Source organism: Lytechinus pictus, chromosome 9 (assembly GCF_037042905.1).
Source record: "Lytechinus pictus isolate F3 Inbred chromosome 9, Lp3.0, whole genome shotgun sequence".
NCBI lineage: Eukaryota > Metazoa > Echinodermata > Echinoidea > Temnopleuroida > Toxopneustidae > Lytechinus > Lytechinus pictus.
Genome location: NC_087253.1, coordinates 7,452,749 through 7,470,977, shown reverse-complemented (window position 1 = coordinate 7,470,977; position 18,229 = coordinate 7,452,749). Strand labels below are relative to the sequence as shown.

The 18,229-nt window shown below is 35.0% G+C and overlaps 1 protein-coding gene and 1 long non-coding RNA gene across 2 annotated transcripts; both read left to right on the top strand.

The window, feature by feature from the left end:
* The first annotated feature begins 1,597 nt into the window (after positions 1-1,597).
* Positions 1,598-11,396, top strand: LOC135155487 (scavenger receptor cysteine-rich type 1 protein M130-like). The gene is made up of 4 exons (XM_064104588.1): positions 1,598-2,451; positions 3,775-4,089; positions 4,575-4,700; positions 6,852-11,396. Exons 1-4 carry the CDS (start codon positions 2,334-2,336, stop codon positions 6,938-6,940), a joined length of 648 nt encoding a protein of 215 aa, XP_063960658.1. The 5' UTR covers positions 1,598-2,333; the 3' UTR covers positions 6,941-11,396.
* A 3,573-nt stretch (positions 11,397-14,969) lies between these two features.
* Positions 14,970-17,962, top strand: LOC135155398 (uncharacterized). Its single transcript, XR_010294593.1, has 3 exons — positions 14,970-15,223; positions 16,501-16,633; positions 17,186-17,962. It is a non-coding gene; the product is annotated as an uncharacterized LOC135155398 (long non-coding RNA).
* Positions 17,963-18,229: the final 267 nt, after the last annotated feature.

Below are 18,229 nucleotides of genomic sequence, written 5' to 3'. Positions count from 1 at the left end.
GATAGAAAAACCATTACAAAATATATTGTAATCATAACATAGATTGAAGTGGTTATATAATTTATGTCATTTACATTAACCTAAAGGTGTGGGATTCAAGGCAAAGTTATACAAATTTGATATTTTGGACGAAGAGACCTTAAAAGGCTGAGCTTGTCAGAAAAAGGGGCCTCCAAACAACATACAATAGTATAAAAGTGTGTATATATATATATATATATATACATATTTTCAACAAAACTGCTTTAATGTTAAATATAAGCTAGCCATACTGGTAGTACATATGTCTACATATTAATAATGGATGGTCAAGTAAAAGGAAGATCCGGCTAAGAAAACCCGGCTACATCTCACGAACAGTTGCAATTGGTTCGATCAACCACTACTATGAAAAGCCAGCAACGTCAACATTTAAAATGCATGTTTATTCAAAATATTGTAGTAGATATGATGTATATTTTTTATGACTTTCTTCTTTTGTTCTGTTTGTCTTTCTTAGATTTAAGGCACTTCTCCTTGTGCACTAAGAACATTCTACAGATTTCTTGAGGAAAAAAATAATATGGCACTGATGAATTTTCCAACAGTTTAGGTTGATCGGTCAATCGTGACCCATTATTTGACAGGACCCTGGTTTTATTTTGGAAAACGGTCATAAAATTTGCCATCAATATTATCATTTCTCTCCTAGATGTGACATCGCTATGATTGTCACAAATCGATTTTTAATTCAAAATTCATTTTCTCTGTCAGATCTGGGTAAGTGTCCGCCCACATTTTCACAAAAAGACCAAGCGAAATCACCTTTAGTCACGAATGGTAGCTATTGGTACCGATGAAAAGACCGGGGAAAACATTGGGGCGTATCCGTAATACCCCAGTCACATTTGCTCTACGGCGGCCGTACGGTGAGTCGAAAACAGCATTTTTAATTCATTTTGAACCGAACAAATAAAATAAAAATCCTAAAAGATCCCCCACTCCCTCCACTCTCCTTGAAGAACATATTCAGCCTTTACGTGACACGAGTCGCCCTCTCATGTCAACATGTTCGATTGTCCGTTAGCAGACGACATTGCTCGCTATTTCTAGCTCAGTGGTCGATCCGCATTGGATCTGCTTGGAGGTGACACGCGTACCAATTTCCCAATAGACCAGTTCGTAGTTACTTCATGGACAATTTTGGTCAAATGACCTTTCATTTCTTTCATTATGATATGCAAATTTCAAAGCAGTATATTACGTAAGCTTGCCTTACATAGCAGGAAGAAGAAATTGAATAGACCAGGTGACTAGAATAGCACACCAATGAATACTTTATGAAGGTATTTGTTGCATTTCTACTTTGAATGTATATCATAGAATGTTGCACAATGTACTTGGCAAGCTGTGAAATACCAGTCGTTCGTGGATTCATTGTTGTTTTATGTGGATGTAAATGAAAACTACAATTCAAAAGAATGCATGAATAATCAAGACATCAAAGTGGGTGCTTATCTCATTACATTTTAAACCACCATGTCACTTTAGTACAATTAACCTTTCTCTGATCATGCGCAGAAAGAAACTACGAACTGGCTAATTATTGCAGGGATGAAAGCGGAATTGACGCTTCCTTCAAAGTTTAAACCAAATCCAACAATGGACTCGGTTCGTGCCAGCGTCAGTCCGGCTTTTAAGAAAAAAAAGGAAGTGATACACAAAGTCCAGTCGCCTCCGACGCCTGCAGCAGTTCACGTTTGGTGTATGCGTATCACCACCCAATTAGACATGAGTGCTATTGTGTGGCTTTAAGTAGGCGTAACAAAAGCAAATCCAAACACTGACATAGCAACGCACCTGGCTCATTACGTAACACATTGAGAGTGTTTTTGTTATGTTACTTCTTCTTTGGAAGACTAGTTATTGTCACCATACTTTACAGTGATCTGAAGTCCAACTCATCTTTACATACATTACCTTATTATCAGTAGACCTGATTGTTATTTGCATTACAATATTAACATTTGGCCAGGGTCTCGACTTTGAATCGCTTTCTACCATCGTCTTTGTAGCTTCATTGAAATGAATTGAGATTTGGATTAAAAAGTATCGCTAACTACCCGCAAAAATAATTGACATGTTTGACGTTCGGGATTATCTCGTTGACCACGTTAATGACCATTCATAATTTCATATACCCCTCTAATTCGCTCGAATGATTGACATCTAAAAGGGTTATTCAAAGTCTCTCTAAGTTCTTAGAAGCGGGCTTGATGTGTTAATTGCTCCATTATTTTGAACAGTGTCGGCTGCTGAGGTTAGTGCTACCTTTTGAAGAGGACGAGAAGAGCATGATGCACTGTATGGCCCAAATAACAGTACACCGGATGGGTGGCATGGCCGACGTTCTGTATCGACTCATATCCATATGGATCTTCTTCACAAGAATAGCATTCTGCCAAGAACTAAGTAGGTTCATCCAACATTTTATGTATGAAACAATGTTGAAATATAGGCCTATATAGCTAGTTTAATGCGATTTCGCATATACTACGAAATAATTGTTGACATATTATTAATGTCTAATGATTCGCTTGGATTAAATTATGTTTGAGTTTAATTTCATCATTTATTGCTATCCTCTAGCTAGTTGACTTTCTTATCATTACTTTGCTTTGTGTAATGTTTATATTCATTTCTTAAACTGTACAGCGCGCATAGAGAACCTTTTCTCTATTCTATTATATCTTTATTATTATTTCATTTCATTTCATTTATTTTTTCCATTTCCAACAATCATTTACAATAAATTTTGTTACATACATCTTGACAATTATAATCAATAAAACAAAGAAACTTATCATGTGTAATAATTAAGATAACAGGTCGGAAACGGAAGAAGCTGCTAAAAAAGCGAAGCTTGTAGACTGCAGCATCCTATTACATATTATTGTTATTATCATTATTATTATTATTCTTATCAGTATTATTATCACTATTTTTGTTATTGCTATTATTATAATTGAAATTGTAATCATTAATCATATTATTATCAATATTATTATTATTATCATCATTATTATTATAATTTAGCGAGTACGGTGTATTAAATTCACTCGCCTGTTTTGAGTGGGTTTTAGGTAGCTAGGCCTAAACAGAGCTTAACTCGTTAAATCATATCGGTGTTGAAAATTCGTTCACGGTCGTATAATGTTAAAAATAATGAAAAAAAATTATAGTGTTGATTTGTAGAGCATACACAACGTGAAAAGACGTTCATAAGGGTAGATACATGTAAATGATACTCAAACAATGAATTGAGGCATTTAGTGAGGCAGATATGTTTGTGAATCTACCCCCAGTCCATGAGTGTCAATTTGTGCTTTGTATCTACTGTTCAAAGGGGGGTTATCTATTTTTCATCCCCCATTTGAATATGACGTCACGTATTAACGCCAGTGCTCCAGTCATCAAAATGGCAATAATACTCGGCAGAAATAAGATTTCATTAGAAAATTAGTCCTACAAATCATCAAAGCGCAGTTGATTATTATGCATATTCGTCATGTTCATGTAGTAACTGCGTTATGTAAATTGACATATTATTTAAATTGTCCATTTGAGAAACCATTAGCTAAGGCTTACTGGGTGTAAGCCAGATATGTATTTGCATAAATTTAAACAAGACATTATTTACTTTTCATTGATGATATGTTTTGCATCGAAGCTTTCCACTACTGTCGTATGTTATCGTGATTATTTGTTTGTTCTTCTGTCTCAAATATTTCCAAGATGTTAGGCTACAGAATGGACTAACCCCTAGAGAGGGCAGAGTGGAGGTTCGCATCAATGGAACTTGGGGGACCCTCTGCGACAACAGCTTTGACATCAACGACGCCAATGTGGTTTGCCGTAGTCTCGGGTTCACTGGGGCACTTGGTACCACGTCACTTTCGGAGTTTGGACCGAGTACTTTAACGATCCACCCGGCCGATTTTCGGTGCAACGGGCAAGAAACTGATCTGTCAGAATGTTCCAGGAGTAATCTAGATCACCTGCCAGAAGGATGCGACTCAAATATCAAGGAGGCCGGCGTAAGATGCTCAGGTGAAAATGAATACACTTTATATGGTCGATAATGTCGATGAATATTGTTATGATAGCTGTGAAATTATTATCATAGAAATAATGAAGCAAATATTGTGTTTAAAGGTGATGAGACAAAACTTCATTCCGAGGCGATTTGGATGTTTCTATCTTTTTTTTTTATCTTAGGTGGAAGAAAGCCAGGATAAAGACACTCTCACCCTCATTCGTACACGTGGTGAAGGTGTCTTTGCGTGAGTTTGTGTCTGTGTGTGAGCGTCTTTTCCTTTCGTCTAATATAAAAGTTCTGTACAGAGTGGATTTGGCGTATCATAATCTATAATTACAATCGACTTTTATTTTTACAAACCACTTTGTCAAGTCAACACCCCATTAAATTTGTTTCAGGGTTGAGTATAGCGCACCCCCCCCCCACCCTCCACACACACAAGAATGGTATCTGTCATGACACTTTGATTTTAACCCGATCTGCCTTCTAACCCCAGACTGCCGGGATGTAAATCCTAGATGTGAAGAATGGGCCAGCCAAGGGGCTTGCGAATCTTACCCAGGAGAGATTTTACATGTCTGCCAGAGTAGTTGTGACCAGTGTACCCTGCTTAGCATGAATGGTGAGTAACATAATCTCATAAGGCTCATCTATACACACAATCTGACAATAGACAGAGAAACAATACCAGACGCGGCAAAAGCCACGCAAAATGCCTCACGGTCCAATAAAATAGCTTGTGTTTTCTCTCTTAAAAAAAAACAACAAAGTATAATTAATGGTTGAAACGATTACAAAAGCTTATTTTCTTTAAGAAGAGATCTCAAGGATTCAGGAAAACCCAATTTTATTGTAAATCATAGACGCTTGCTACGCACTTTCAGCCAATGAAAGGATGAGTTTCCGCGTGAAACCTGTGAAAAAGGCTACGAGAGGTCTGAAAGCGGGCGAAACTTCACAAGCGATTTTCTCGTAAAAATACTTTTTATGAACTCTCGTACCTGGGACATTTAAAGACTATTTTCTCTGCACATACTATGTCCCTTAGCATGTGCTATATACCAAATTAAAGCTTTGGAAATGGAGAATCACAATCATTGAAAAAAATCATGTTTGAAAAAATCGAGTTCTGTTTGCTTTTGACGTGACGAGTCAAATATATGAATGCCGCAGAAGTCTGCACACCTGTTTTCTACGTCATCTCGTTGGGATGTGAATATTTGAGAAGGTAAATTGCCCATTCGTCTACTGCCAACCCGTCTACTCACCACATGGTCTACTTTCATAAATGCCATTACGTCCATCAACATTTCGTCTAATAACCATTCAGTTCATTAACCATTCGGTCCAATTATCACTTGCTCTAATCACCATTTCGTCTATGACGATTTAGTCTCACAACCAGTTGTTCTTATATCTATTTCGTTTTCATTCATTTTGCACAATTTAACACTTAGTCAAATTAGACCGAATGTTATATGGACTAAATGGCTATGGGACCAACTGGTTTTTAGACGGAATGGCATTAGACTAAATGAAAGTAGACCATTTGGTGAGTGGACGAACTGATGGTAGACCGTATGACAGCAGACGAGTTGGCGATTAGACGAATTGGCATTAGACGAATTGGAAATAAACCTTTGAGAATTCGATATCAATTTGAGTTCCCTTCGGGTTCCGAACAAATTATCTATATCATGACGATGAAAGCCAATGCCGATAATTTTCTAACACTTCATTACTTTAACAGTCTTACTTTTTATTTTCATTCTCCTTAACTCGTTTAACGTGTTTCTTTGGGTAGTTAAACTCATGTTGGAAATTATACTGGTAGTCATAGCAGTCATGACAGAACTGGCAACATACGGACTGTATGGTCCGAATTCACAAAGGTGGTTTTGAAAATCTACGGTTGAGTACATGGTTTATGCAGATTTCCTGTATAAATTACGCTTAATTTAGCTCGTATCGGGCGCGTAAATAAAATATGTCCAATGCTGATGCGCGCATTTGTCACAGTTCGCCAAATTGACGCCTGTTACCATGGTTATCCACGCTATTGTATTCATGAGTCCACTGTTTTTATTCAGGAGTCAACTCTTCAAATAGTGGACTCATGAATAAAATGCGTATCTAACCATGGTAACAGGCGTCAATTTGGCGCACTGTGACAAGTGCGCGCATCAGCATTGGACATGTTTCTACACGCGCCCGATACGCGCGAAATTAAGCGTAATTTATACAGGAAATCTGCATTAACCATGGACTCAACCGTGGGTTTTCAAAACCACTTTTGTGAATTCGGGCCTATAAGTTGCACAAACATGATTTTTAGGGGAATACGTCATAAAAGTGAAGGCCAATTTGGTAGTGGAAAACTTTCGGAGGGGAGGGGTTGTCAAAAATCCCCCTTCCCCCTCCTGAAACTATCCCGGATCCGCTCCTGTTCGAAATATGCCGATAAAGAGAGGACCTAAACTTTTTTCATCCAACTGATGCAATTGTTCCTATGATACACACATTCAAGCTTCCACGCCGACCACTTCGTTAAATTGCCTTATTTTAGATTGGACCTACAGCCGCAAAACCAGCAATAAGTCACCAAAAATATATTTTAAAAGATGTGTATTAAAATTGAAAGAACACATCATTTGTGGGGTTATGCTTATAACCACGGATAATGAGTAAGGGTTAGGGTTAATGGGAAAAAAATAATAGTAAAATGTGTCATTACCTAAAAAGTAATTTGCAATTTCAATTCATGTCTGTACAGATTCAGCATCAATAAACCCGGCAGAGGAAACGTGTGTAACAGGACATTGCTTTCTCGACTCGAACAATGGTAAGAATAGACTCCAGTAATCTAGATATACATGTTTATATATATATATATATATATACATAAACCCCTCAAAAAAGTTTGGAAATCTGAGTTTAGCCATTAATTTCTCCCAACTCCCAATGTTTAACAATGCATATTTGACATCATTCAAAAGATCATTTAATTTTCTTTAAAATGATACCATGCTTGTTATGATCATACCCTCACGAAAAGAAAAGGGTTCAAAAGTGTTGGATTTGGTCTGAATTGAAAAACTGCAAAACGAGCAAAAAGGCCATTAATTTCTCCCAACTCCCAATTTTACACAATGCATATTTGATATCAGTAAAAGATCATTTAATTTTCTTCAAAATTCATTTCGTTTCATTCATTTCGTTTATTTCCATTTTCAACGATTACAGTTTGTTTTGTACATTTTAACATATAAATAACAAAACATACTTTCAAGTATTCCTGTACAAAAATTATATTCAAGATTATTACATATCAGGTTGGAAATGGAGGAGGCTGCTAAAAAGCGGAGCTTGTAGAGTGCAGCCTCCTAATAAATATTCTTGTAGTTGCATTACATATAAAAATCAAAATAACAACTAGAGCATGAACCAGTTAAATTAAAAGGAAATAGGGGAAATTAAAATAGAAAAGGAAATAAGAAAAAGAGAGATTAAAGGTCTCCAGAATCCAGCCCCAGCACTCACAGACGGACCTCGTTGATCGACAGGAAAACGAAAGAGATGTAAAAGCGTACGTGACATGATAATCATGTTTGATTTAAAAAAAAAATACAAGAGTTTGAGTGATGAAGAGTTAAATTCAATGGTTATCTTGGAGAAATTTTTTGAACTTATATTTGAAAGAATTAAGGCTCGGTGATTCTTTGATGTTTTTATTAATAGTTCCCCAGAGTCTAGGGCCTTCAAAAGTAAAAATAGATTTTGCAAGGATGGTCCGGGGTAGTGGTAAATGGAATTCATCTGATTGACGTGTGGGATATTTGTGAAGAGTTTTGTTTTTGTTAAATGAAGAATTAAATATGAATGGTAACATATTATTGTTTAACTGATACATGAATTGACCTAAGTTATATTGGTACAGTGTTTTTATTTTTAGAATGTTGTTGTTAAAAAACAACTCATCTGTGTGAGATCTCCAGGACAAGTTGAAAATAACACGCAATGCCTTCTTTTGTAAAAGTAATATTCTATCAAGGTAGGTTGAGTGTGTATTTCCCCAAACAATTGCTCCATAATTTAAATATGGTAAAATTAATGTTGAATAAAGCATTTTTAGGGAGGAAGTTGGAAGAAAAAATTTGACTTTGTTAATAACACCAATATTGCGTGAAATTGTACGACATATAAAGTCAATGTGTGTTTTCCAAGATAATTTGTTGTCTATTATGAGACCTAAAAATTTTGTTGTAGTAACAACTTCAATGTCTTTATTGTCCAATTTGATATTAGATGGCAATTGTTCTAAAGAATTGCTAAAAAGCATGCATTTCGTTTTTTGTACATTAATTGACAATTTGTTAGCCCTAATCCATTGTACCAATTTATCCAGTTCAGTGTTCAGTACATTTATTAAAATATCGGGGTTAGGATGAGAGTATAGTACATTTGAATCATCTGCAAAAAGGACATAAGATAATATTTCAGAGGAGTTCTGGATGTCATTTATATAGATTATAAATAAAAGAGGGCCCAGGAGGCTGCCTTGGGGAACACCCCAGTTAACATTTTGTAGAGAAGAATTTTGTTCATTTATGCTTACGAATTGTTTACGATTTACGAGGTAGTTTCTGAACCACTCCAAGGCCTTCCCACGAACTCCGTAATTTTCAAGTTTGTAGAGCAGTATTTCATGATTTATAGTGTCAAAGGCCTTGGAGAGGTCCAGAAAAACACCTATTGTATGTTCAAAGTTGTCAATAGCTTTTGTGATTTTGTCAATAAATGAGAGAGTGGCATGAGATGTACTATGTTTTTGGCGAAATCCAAATTGAAAATCAGAGATTATATTATATTTATTCAAAAAATTTAATAATCTTGTGTAGATCACCCTTTCCATAACTTTAGACAAAGTAGGTAATAACGCTATCGGTCTATAGTTACATACATTAATCTTTTCTCCTTTTTTGTGCACTGGTATTATCTTTGATATTTTCATATTGTCAGGCACGACGCCATTACTTAAAGAAAGGTTGAATATGTATACTAATGGATCAACAATATATTCTATAACATTCTTTAATAAAATATTGTCAATACCATCGTGACCACAGCTTTTTTTGTTTTTTAAGTTGTTCACTATATCCATTATTTCATTTCTATGTACTGGTACTAAAAATAAAGAATTAGGGTTTGGTTGGTGAATGAAATCTGTAAATTTTTTTTGTGTTAATGGTATATTGTCTGCAAGACTTTTTCCAATTTGTGTAAAGTATTGATTAAATATATCAGCTATACGAAAAGAATCATGAATTTCAACATTATTGTGCTTTATTGTTTTTATGCGTGCTTTTGTGCTTTGTTTATTTATGGCTGTGTTTATTGTTTTCCATGTTTTATTGATGTCGTGTTTGAAACGAATTAATTGATTTGTGAAATATTTTCGTTTTTCACTCCGCAATAATTTAGTGAGGGTATTTTTATATGTAGTATATTTACGATGTGACTTTTCTGAGCGATTAATTTTATCGGCATAGTATAAGTTATTTTTGCGATTTATTGATCGTAATATTGATTTCGATATCCAAGGAAGTCTTGGACTCTTTTTATAATTATTACATTTACTGACCAATGGTACATGTCTATCTAAATTTGAAGTAAAAATTTTCATAAATATATTATATGCTGTATTTGTATCTTGAGAACTGAATGCCTCAGACCAATCCGCGTCTTCAAGACCATCTTTTAAGCTCTGTAAATTATTTGGTGTTAGTCGTCGGAATTTATGTTGCGGGGTATCTTTTTTTGCTAACCTAAACGGAGTTCTTGAAAATATCGGGAAATGGTCAGAAATATCAGATAAAATTATTCCAGACTCGGGTAGAGGAGAAACATTACAAAAAATATTATCAATAAGGGTTGCAGATTGGTTAGTAACCCTAGTGGGTTTTGTTATCAATGGTAAAAAGGATGATGAAAGCATGATATCCAAAAATTCATGTGACCTATTGTGATTAGATTTAGATATGTCTATATTAAAGTCACCTACCACATAACAATCTTTATTATAAAAAACCGGATTTTGTAGAAAGTCTTGCAAGTATTCAAAAAAATTATTTGTGTTGGAGTTAGGAGGTCTATAAAATACTGCGATCATTATGTTTTTAGAGTTTGGTACCCGAAGTTCAATGATAAGAGATTCAGCAATTTCATTCATACAATTAAGATCATTGTGAGTAAAATATTCTAGTTGTTCATTGATATAGATACCTACCCCTCCTCCCCGTCTATTACCCCTATGGTTTTCTACAAATGTGTAACCAGGAAGTGAGTATAAATCATCAGATTCCTGTGATAACCATGTCTCAGTTAGCGCGATTATGGACATTTTGGTTTGTGAAGATGAATCGGATAAAAGGCGTAAATTGTCGAAATTAGAGCTCAAGCTCCTTATATTCATGTGCATTATTGAAAGTGTATTTGTAGATTTATCAAGAGAATTAAATTGATTTATTGTAAAGTAATTCGAACTTGGATAATTACAGTCGTTATTTTCATTTAAATCTGCAGCTAAATTCATTTCCATTGATACGAGATTTTCAAAAGAAGAATTGTTGTTAGTATTTTGGGTTTCGTTGTTTGGCCTAAACAAATTGTAAAACTCATCATCATTCAACACTGAAAAGGGGAAGTTTTCAATCACTGGGAATAGAAAGAGAAAAACACGAAATGCAAAAGAGTCGCTTCCTGAAGAGACCGACGAGACCGCGTGCTCTGAGTGTCAGCGAGGCAAGGACCTGGAGAGAATAATAATTGGACAAAGAAAAACTGGTTACCGGTATACACATTCCTATGAAAAAAAGGAGCACAAACACATGAAAAGTCATCAGGTAAACATTGGCAATTATATACGATGTCAATTGCATCGTAAAATTTTTGTACTAAATAAGCATAAAAGAGTTGGGTGAGCTCCCGTGAATAAAACAAGCTGGGAAGCCTCCCATATATAGAATAGAATAAGGAATGACACAAATTCAAATTATTCAGGGCATGCTTCCCAGAAAACTGAAAGAAGGTGAAAAGGCATTCGAATGTAGTTATGGTGTTCGTACATTTAAATAAAACTTCTACTCTTACACCTGGTATACAATTTGTTAGGCTTGATCAAAATACCGCTGAATTGATGAATAAAAAGAATGATCGTCTGAGATCCAGATCATGTTACACTGTACATTAATCATAGTTGATTTGTCAAAAACAAATTAACTAAAGCTATCTTTTTCTTATGTAGAATGGTTACTGGTTTTACAAATAATCATGTCCTATATACGTCCTCAGTGAACAGAGTAAACCTACATGACAAAACTTCAAAGTTCTTTCCTCTTTTGACCTTAAAACAGCAATGTACACTTATGATTATGATCAGTAAAGATTTTTTTTTCCTTAAAAAATAAAACTCAAAGGTTAAAAAAAAAAGATCAAGAGTTACGATCTATATTTCTGTTTGAACTCTAAAAAAAGATATATTTATAAATATATAACACGAAGTTAGGAACCAATTTCAAAATTTGACCGACACCTATAAAACACATCGTTTATCATGTTTCAATTACCGGATAAATTATTTAGACAAAAAGAATGCTCTACTGGCTGCAGGTCATTTTCATACAGTAGAATTAGTAAATAAATCTAACTCAATTCATCATTGAACTAGCTTACATCTTCTGTCTAATACAGTTAGCAACAAAAAGAATGGTTATTACTTTAACATCCTTCGTATTTGTAAACAGAAAAGTTAAAAATGCAAAGAAAAAAATATCATCTGAAATGACCAGGTTCTTTCCTCCATTGGTGTAAAATAAATGTACCATGATTAACATGATTATAATTTATATTTTTATCAAAAGAGCTTGTGTTAATCATGTGAATGACTACGTCAATAAAACTGTAAGCAATTGTAATACAAAAGGTCAAACATTTCTATGCACATGATGATATAAATGAATCAAGATTCAAAATCGAAGGCAAGTCTATAATGCACATGACCATCCGTTTATTGGATTGTGAACCCATCATGCCCGTAGAGTATTATTTTGAAAAATTAAAACCACGAGGGTGAAAAAACAATTCCAAGTTTCAACCGGCACTAAGCATGTCCAAATTTTACTCAGTTGAAGTTTTGAATCTTAATTCAGAGGGGTTTATAAAAAAGATCTAGATGAACATTTTCTTCTACTATCTTAAAAAAAAGATCATACAGTAATAGTACTATACTTTCTCTCCCATTGTATATTACGCATACATGCTTTCATGAAGAGCAAAATAAGGAAATGTTTACTCTACGGCCTATGTTAAAATTCTAAGTTATATCTTACAAACTCATTCACCTCTTTACAATGGTTATTTTTACTTAAATTTAAAGGAAAATGAGAATGCTATATGAATACAAGCACCACCAGGAGTTAGTCAAGTTAAGGATGTTCAATACTTAGAATTCCCGTAAATTTTAGCAAAAAGGAGTCACATTTTTTCAATGCACATATGTTTTACTATAAAAAAAAAATTTGTGTAAACTAATAGGCCCCAGAGAAAAAATCTTATGCTTTAAATGGAGATGTAAGTTTGGATTGATATTTAAAAGAAAATGAGAATGCTATCTGGTTGCTACTTCCATCAGCATAGATACAGTACAGGTAAGTGCCTGGTATACATTTACTGGAATCTTCACTGAAAACTGGTATCAACAAATGCGAAATGTTGAGTAAACTCCAGAAGTAAAACCTGTTTCTCATACGAACGAATTTTTTTCACTGGGCATAATTATGTCAAGATGTATAAGTTGAACCGTGGTATGCAATTTACTACATATAAAAAGTCAAAATTTAGCGAATGATCATGTGAAAAAATTGTAGTTTACTCACATCCAAATTAATAAGTTAATAAGATATGACTATGATGTATAAACAAATCAAATACATTACATGGGTGCTCTTGGATGAAGATTACTCGGACCAATTAGCCCATCGATCTGGCGTGCCTCCATTCCTTACAGGTTTGCGTGTTTGTAGCAAAATCTTGGTTCCAGTGACTTTGATCCTGGTTGCCAGGTTATTGTTCTTACGAATGTTGTATGCAATTGCTGCCAATCTTCCTCTTTCTCTTTTCATGCTGGGAGGCAAATCCGTACGGATGGAAACCCGACTGAAAGGCGACGGAGGGTCCGATGCTCTGCTGCCAGGGGGGTCCGGCTGCCGGCGCGGTCGTCGTTCGTAGGCCTGAAGAAGCCGGTCTCTGTCCATCATGCGGCCGAATCTGATGATAATCGCAGGGGGTTGGCGGTTAGAATTACGATCTCCTCGGGGGGTTGAGGGCAGACGGTGGGCATTTACAAGAGGTATCTGCATAGCTTCCTGCTTTGAAATGTTCATGAAGAAGCAAATTGTTTGATGAACTGTGTCATATATGTTTTCGTCAGTTGGGGGGGCCATTCCATACACCAACAAATTAAGTTTCCGATCATGAATTTCACCAAGGGTTAGTTTCTCATTAAGCTCCTCAATCTTCTTGTCTATGTTATTACGTAGCTGGGGCAGGTCATCTTTTTCAATGGCGAGTAGACGACCAGATGTACTTGTTAGGCTAGTTTCTATGTCAGAAATGACCTTTTTTGTTGCTTCCATTTCAGTTTTCAAATTCGTTATCTCATTAACAACCGTATCAAGTTTGGTATTTACCTGAGAGGTGAAGCTGGTAAACATGTCTCTAATGTCGCTCATGAATGCCATTAATTCAGTAGGTACTGCGTTGGGGGTCGGCGTTCCATTTACATCGTGTACCGTGCTGGTGCTGGACGTGCGGGAGGTATCGGCGAAATTGGCGCCTGCCGTGGCACCCTGATGCAACGTGGCGTCATGCGTATCGTGGCTTGCGATTCCCAAGTTTTTCTGACCAGTTTCCCTCCTTTTAGACCCAGTATTGTTGGCTTTTTTACCTGGTTGCCCCCGTAGATTGTACTCTTTCTGTCTAACATCCATTTTGGCAATATTTGATCCAAGTAGGCATGTAATTTTCCACCAAAATATAGTATGTTTTCAGGAGCTCACTCAAGAGTGCTACCGCTCTGTCGACATCGCGTTGTTTCGTGATGATACTCTGCTTGTTTATTCCATCACAAAAAGAGCAGGACTCAAAAGTGTTGGATGAGGTCTGAATTGAAATGTTGCAAAAAGAGCAGAAATAATCAAGAAGGGTCAGTACAGAACATGATTATGTCTTTGTCAATAGAAATGACAATTTATTCAAATCAAGCCCCTGTTTCTTCATTTTTTTATGTTTTGTTGTTGTTTATGTAGTGATGGTTCTGTGAGATAACGTGGTTTGAGTCGTGGTTTGAAATACTTTTGTTATGTGTTTACTTGTGCAGAGGTGTGTTTGATTCCATGTTAATGTTGATGTGAAGATGCATGAAAACATTTAAAAGAAACCGCGGAGAAACTCACTCATCACCACGGAAAAAAGAACGGTGACTTTCAACATTGTGCCATTTTGCAACTTTTGAATTTTGACCTTGCCCCACATTTCAAGGCACTGCACCTCCATGTGAATCACAATCATTATCATGTAGGGTATCATTCTAAAGAAAATTAAATGATCTATTAATATTCAATACAAATTGATATTTACTAAAACCGATGAGGGATTATCGATCAAAGTTAGATTTCCCAAAAAAAATTTGAGGAGTTTATATATATATATATATATATATATATATATATATATATATATAAATGTGTGAAGTTATACATGTACTACAGCTTTGGCAACTCTTTTATATTTAAATATTGTGTGAAAGAAATGGATGAAGAGAACAATATATATGTGTGGCGTCGCGCAAAAACCAGACTATTGGTGAGAGACAATAAATGCGCTAGGACGTCATTTAAATACGCGTGTCATCAAACTTTTGTCTGGCGCGCGTCGCGAGGAAAAACAAAACAAACAACCCGCGGGAAATAAAAAAAATGTCAGGCGCATTTTTATTTTTCAGAACTGTGGATATCGGCTCGATATATTTGGTGGCGGGTTCGGATACATGTTGATTGAATTTAATTCCCTTGGCTGAAATCCATGAAGGTAAGTTAAATTATGTTGCAGATTGAGTTGTTTTGTTAAATTCATTGATAATTGCGATGCGAGGAACATGGCAACTAAACACGTGAATGTGAATTTTGTGTTGCGTGTTTATGTGGATCGATCGAGAGAGAGTTTTTTTAGGAACGACTTTAAACGTCAAATTACATGCGACTGCTGCAGCGATTCGCGGTATTTGTCCGGGACTTTGACGGCCTTTTTAAGATCTAACTTATGTATGCCTAGGCTATCAACTAGATCTAGATCTGCACCTACGTATAGGCCTTCGTTACATACTTGTAACCATTTAAGTTAAATCTATCACATGCAACAAGTTTGTAAAAACTGTATATTAAAAAAAAATCTAAATTGGACAAGGAGTAAAAGAGCTATGATAATTGAAAGATATGGATTTCGGTGAAACAGTTCTATGCATGTTTTTGTAAATTTTCTTGACAAACTGATGCAAAGATGTCTCACCTTGTTACATGAAATTATGTTTGTTCTATCCCCCCCCCCCTCTCCAAGACTAGATATTAATTAATGCAAAAAGGTGACATATCATTCACACACGTATGACCAAATAAAATAAGTATGATTTCATGTTTTGTTATACTGAGAAAAGTTAAAGTGGGGTGTCATCATCAGTCCATCTAACGAATATTTATTGAGACGTGCATATAACTGTTTTTATAATGCATGAAAAACCCTTTTAGATCTAGTTGTTATCAGATTTTGATGAAATTTGCAGCATTTGCTAACATTTGATGAAATTATTTTCAGCTCGGAGTACCCTTTTAAATCGGTTAATTATGGACATTTTTCAAATCCCCTCTCCTAACAAATTCTTATTTGTCGGACTTCTGATTTCAAATTTTTTTTTTTTTCGGAGGGGGTGGGGTCTATTTGGTATGAGCTTCACCAAAGCTGCGCAAATGATATCGAAATTATAACTAGAAAACAGATTGTCACAATTAATAAGAAATTTATTCAAAAATAACAATATATTTTTGGGGGCGGGTGTGGGAGGTATTTCTTATTTTTTCTACAATCTGGTAGAGCTACATTACATGAGGTTTGCCAACTTTCTACACAAAATCATTCAATATTAAAAAAAAAAATGAAAAGACATATTTTTGAAAATAAAAAAAATTATAGTTTTAATTGTTTTATTTTAAGTTTTTTTTCTTAAGTAGTGTTTTTTTAAAAATCAACTTTAACTCTGAAAATTTGTTAACCAATTGGCCTTGTTTTCTTTCTTTGTGTTAAACATGTTAAAGGCACGGGATCTACAGAGCAACTGTATTAGTGCAGTGAGGACAAGACATCTCAGAACCAACATACAGCTGACAGCAGCCCTTCAAGAAGTACTTTAAGACTCTGATATGGGATTCACCATTACCACAGCTTCAGGTAGCTTTCCATGCTTTATCCATATTCTATATGGAAATAGTGTGCCAGTTTTGACTTTATCATGGCAGTTGTAACTGATTTTTCCACGAATTAAATGCCGTTTTATAAGATATTGTTTTAAAATTAATTTTACCACTATTAGTACATGAAATCTAGAATTATGGAAAATATAAAAAATATAAAATGATAAAAACAATAAAAAATGAAGAAAAAAAATGGATAAAGGCTCATGCAGAGAAAGCTTTTTGCAAGTGATATATCAAAATTAAACATTTAGATATGAACATCTCATGAATTTTGGAGGGATTTTTTTACCCAACAATATTTAAATATTATTTTTGGTAGAAAAATATGTCTTCAGGGAGTACTTCCACCTTTATTAGAAATACAAGTAACATTTACACAAAGCCAAAGAGTGAAAAGTTAATGTATTTTAAATATCATGTTGTTGATAAATGTCCATGAATCATGAAGAAATGAGAGTGTAATGTGACTGTTGTTATAACACATTAATATCGGTGAACTTTTCAATTGCATTCATCAAACATGTAGATTTGAGTCATCGGAACGTGGCATTTTTAAGACTGGAACATGAAGAAAGCAAACAATGCAGAGGAAGAAAATTATCCCCTTTGGTGAACCCTGCTGACATGTCTCTCAGATACTCCCAGATAAGCTATCAACTGGATTTTCCAAATAGAGGGAATATGATATATGGGAAGACCTTAGATGAAGACAAGGCACCTCGCGGCCTCCCCGGTAGGAGAGGAAATTGAACAATGAATACATGTTTTACTTTGAATGAACAAACTCTGAAGTTTTTCGAAAAAAAAAACAAACTTAATTTGTACCGTTTGCTGACCCATTAGAAGGATGTCATTGTAGAAAGTTGAAATGTGGTAAGTTTGCTGCTGTATTAAGAAGTTTGTGATCATGTTAAACACACACACTAAGGAGAGATTATCGTGTTTTATATCCTTTTAGTGCAAATTTGGACAGTGGAGAGCGATGCACATTCCTGAGTTTTGCTAATACTGCTGCATAGAAGAGTCTCTTCCATATCAAGAATTAAACTCTGATATTAATTTTTTTATTCAAGCATAAGACGTTTACAACGCATATCATTACACACGTGTACAGAGTGTAGCAGAGAAAAGATGACTATGTATTTGTGAGTATTTGTTAGTTATAATACCTGTCGTATTGATATGTGGAGCCAAGTTTGTATGCACAGTTTTATTCTTCTTTTCAAACGAAGTGACCTAAAAAAAAATCCTTCAGTGATCCAGATAATTTGGCAGCAATTTGTGAAATATATTTTCATGACTACCCCATCCCTAAAAAGAAACCAAATGTGGCCCATTTCATTAAATGTTGATATGATCCCTTGTTTGAATGAAAACTACCATGAAAACAGTGAACCTTCTGCTTCCTGATTCGCTAATTCAATGAAAGTTGATTTTTCATCAAGAGTTGATGTCATATTAAATCTTCATGAAATGTAGCTCGCATCAGCTTTTCACTATTGTGTATTGCCACCGAAAAAACTTGGTTTTGCAAAATTGAATTTTGTTTGTGGTTATTTTCCAAAGCTTA